The following is a 2994-nucleotide window of genomic DNA, read 5'->3' as shown; positions in this document are numbered from 1 at the left end:
CCTGCTGATAACACAACTCTTGCACACGAATATTCTCAGAGAAAGCAGTGTGACTCCATAGGGGAGGAAGTGCTATGTTAATATGGCCTTACAGTGCCACTCTTGGCACTTGGCTTCAGAGGGGGGGAAAAGGGGCTTCCCCTTGGGTTCAACTCAGCAATACGCCTGGTATGGCTGGAGCTCATGGCAGCTAGAGGCATTTCCACTCCCAAAACCTGCATCCCCAAGAGCATTGTTGCTTGCCTGGATCTTGTATGAATCTTTAGCACCATTTCTTGAGTAAATGGAATACACACAAACTTGAATCTGTGGGTGTGTTAGAATATACACATGATAGGAAAATAGTAATTAAGATGACATAATATGAATGCTTTTGTCTTTAAAAATCCAGAAATAAGGAACTTTAATAAAAGTATTTTCTTACTCAGTCTAACTTACATTAAGAGTACTAGGTCAGAGTTACGAAGAAGGCATCTCCCATTTGTCAATGGAATAAACCAGTACAAATTCAAAATGATACTGTTAGAAAAGTTAAAGCAATCTCACCATAGGGTTTTCTGGTGTATGCAGCAGTTCAACATCCTACAATAAAACAAATCTAAGTTAGAAAAGTTTAACATTTGAAAATTATGTCCCTCACCAGATACATTTGAAGCAATACATAATGCTTGTAAATAATTTCAGTATTATGGTAAATACTTTGCTTACCTTATCTTTCACTGTGGTTTCTAACAGTTTAATTGTCTTCAGAAGCTGTTTGTATTTTGCTATTTTGTGCGGAGCTGCAGTCAGTGCCATGCTGGAACTCAAGAAAAGTATACAGAGAATAATCATCCTCCCCATACTGATGAGTTTTGGTTTAAAATGTGCCAGGAGCAACGTTGTGCTATTCAAGATGAACACTTCAGTTTGAGCTGTGCTCAGGTATGCTGTATACCTACCTATATATTGCTCCTTGCTGGAGATGTAAAACCCACCCATTTCAGTTTGGAAAGCTTTGTAGAATGGATCAATGAGTAACCTTTTTTTCTTTTCCACTGGCTAGGTGCATGTATGCAAGTTTGTGCGTAGGGGGCAGGGATTGATGGAGTGAACGAAATATGCCCCATCCGCACATTGGACAGGAAAAAAGAAAAGGGTGAATTCCCATTTTCACTTTGAGTCAAGAAATGAACGTAGTAAGAAGTAGGTACTTAGAAACCACAGACCTAGGTAAACAAAGATACTGCCCCCCCCGCCCCCCCCCGTTTCTTACAACAGTGAATCTCTCCAGTCCATCTGAAGTTCTTTTGTACCGTGCTGGAGAAATAAGAGAATATTACTTTGTGGCTCCAAGGCTTGTTTGTTAGTTCCCCCTGATGTCTGTGAATTGCCACTTCTACATTCTTAGCTTGGTTTCTGCAACAGCTGTGACTAAAAGCTCATCTTAACATTTTAGCCAGCTGCAGGTTGCTTTATATTTGCTTAGAACCAGTACAAGATGTTTTAACAGCATCTTGGAGAGTGTGTCCATTGGGGCTGAAAGTTGCAAGGGGGAGTGCATTGCCCTGGGAGAGGTGGATCCTTGTATGGTGCCCATTCCCCAAATGGGAGCTATACTGGCAGATAAGGGACTAAATCCTGGTGAGTCCCAAGGGATGCTGGCAGTGGTCCAATGCTTTTGGCAGCTAAAAACATTCAATTATGTTCTGCAGCAGCTATGCTCAAAATTAGTTTTGCAGTTTAATACAACCCGTTCAAATGAGATGTAATAATGAGACCTGAGAATTCTCTTGAGGATGTAGAAGTGCCTTTGTTTCGTGTGAAACCAAAACAAAAGTGCATGCTTTAAAAAATTTCAAGCCAGAATAAGACCAGCAGAATGATCTGAATTAAGAAATAAGGCAGAATCTCATAATTTCCTTCAACATTGATGCTTGTTCTAATTAGGGATATATGCTTCTTTGGAGGAAATTTATTTAGTATTGAAAAAGATGTTCATTAGTGGGATTTTTTTTTTTCCCCAGCATATGCTGGTAAGAAATGTTCTCTTACGGGGACTTCCACAGTTGCTTTCTTTCTGAACAACTGCCACTGAAGTTACAGGTGTTTAAAGGTATTCTTCTTGAATATTCTTCAGATGGCTTTGGAGATGCTATGTAAAATCTACACAGAGTTTGGACTTCAGTTTGGTGTCTAGAATGCTAGTCTGTGTAGTATGCTGACATTGTATAAAATGCATCTGTGTGTTTCTGTCTGATGGGTAAATCTGAGCAGTCCAGTTGGATCCTGTCTTTCTCATTCATTTCAAAATGAGCATTTACGCTGATGAGAGCTCTGTCAGGCACACGCAAGGGTGTTTGTTTTTTGTAACAAAAGATTATTCACTGTACGTTATGTGCCTAAGCCATTTTTAGTCTTTAAGAAAATGGATGGCTTAAAGGAATAGATTTTACAGGCGTACGTGTAGATACACATAACACATGCTGTCACGTGTACACACACAAAACCTCTCCTGGTGAAAGGGCTAGCTAATCATACCTAACAGAGCAGAAATCCTAAAAAATAAGAACTGATATGAGTAGAAAAGAAAAAACTTTCTTCTACCACATAGTCTAAAATTTAGTTTTTTGAAGAAAAGGTACTGTGATTTTTGGTGTTTTATTTCTTTGATGTACAACTCTTGAAATTATTTTAGGTAAGTAGTGCAGCTGGACTGGGAAGTAGGGAATATCTCAGTGGATTTTATTCAGAAGTTGTGTTAATTTATAGTTAGGGTTCATTAATGGAAATTGGTATCATCCTCTGTTTGAGAAACCATGTGGTGACTGCATTTTTATTTATTTATTTTTTGTTACCCTCCTTTCCCCCCATCCCGTTGAAATGCAGCTTTGAAATCTTTTTTTATCTGTTAATCCAACACCTCTGTGAGGCTGCTAAGAGGATGGAGAGATTATTTCTGAGAGTGGTGTTCTTTACATGAAGAGAGAACTTGGTTCTGCTCCTCTTTACTAT

At 38.9% G+C, this 2994-nt stretch overlaps 1 protein-coding gene across 1 annotated transcript in view; it reads right to left on the bottom strand.

Annotated features, from left to right (window-relative positions):
- IL21 (interleukin 21) overlaps positions 1 to 843 on the bottom strand; it is a 4936-nt gene extending 4093 nt beyond the window's left edge. The window contains exons 1-2 of the mRNA XM_010011248.1: positions 709 to 843; positions 547 to 582 (exon numbers count right to left, since the gene is read on the bottom strand). Of these exons, the coding sequence (XP_010009550.1) occupies positions 547 to 582; positions 709 to 843 (171 nt within the window). The remainder of the gene's footprint in view (positions 1 to 546; positions 583 to 708) is intronic.
- Positions 844 to 2994: the final 2151 nt, after the last annotated feature.

This window comes from Nestor notabilis, unplaced genomic scaffold (genome assembly GCF_000696875.1).
Source record: "Nestor notabilis isolate BGI_N333 unplaced genomic scaffold, ASM69687v1 scaffold11860, whole genome shotgun sequence".
In the NCBI taxonomy this organism is placed as follows: Eukaryota; Metazoa; Chordata; class Aves; order Psittaciformes; family Psittacidae; genus Nestor; species Nestor notabilis.
Note: the sequence above shows the minus strand (reverse complement) of the source record. Positions and strands in the feature narration are given on the sequence as shown.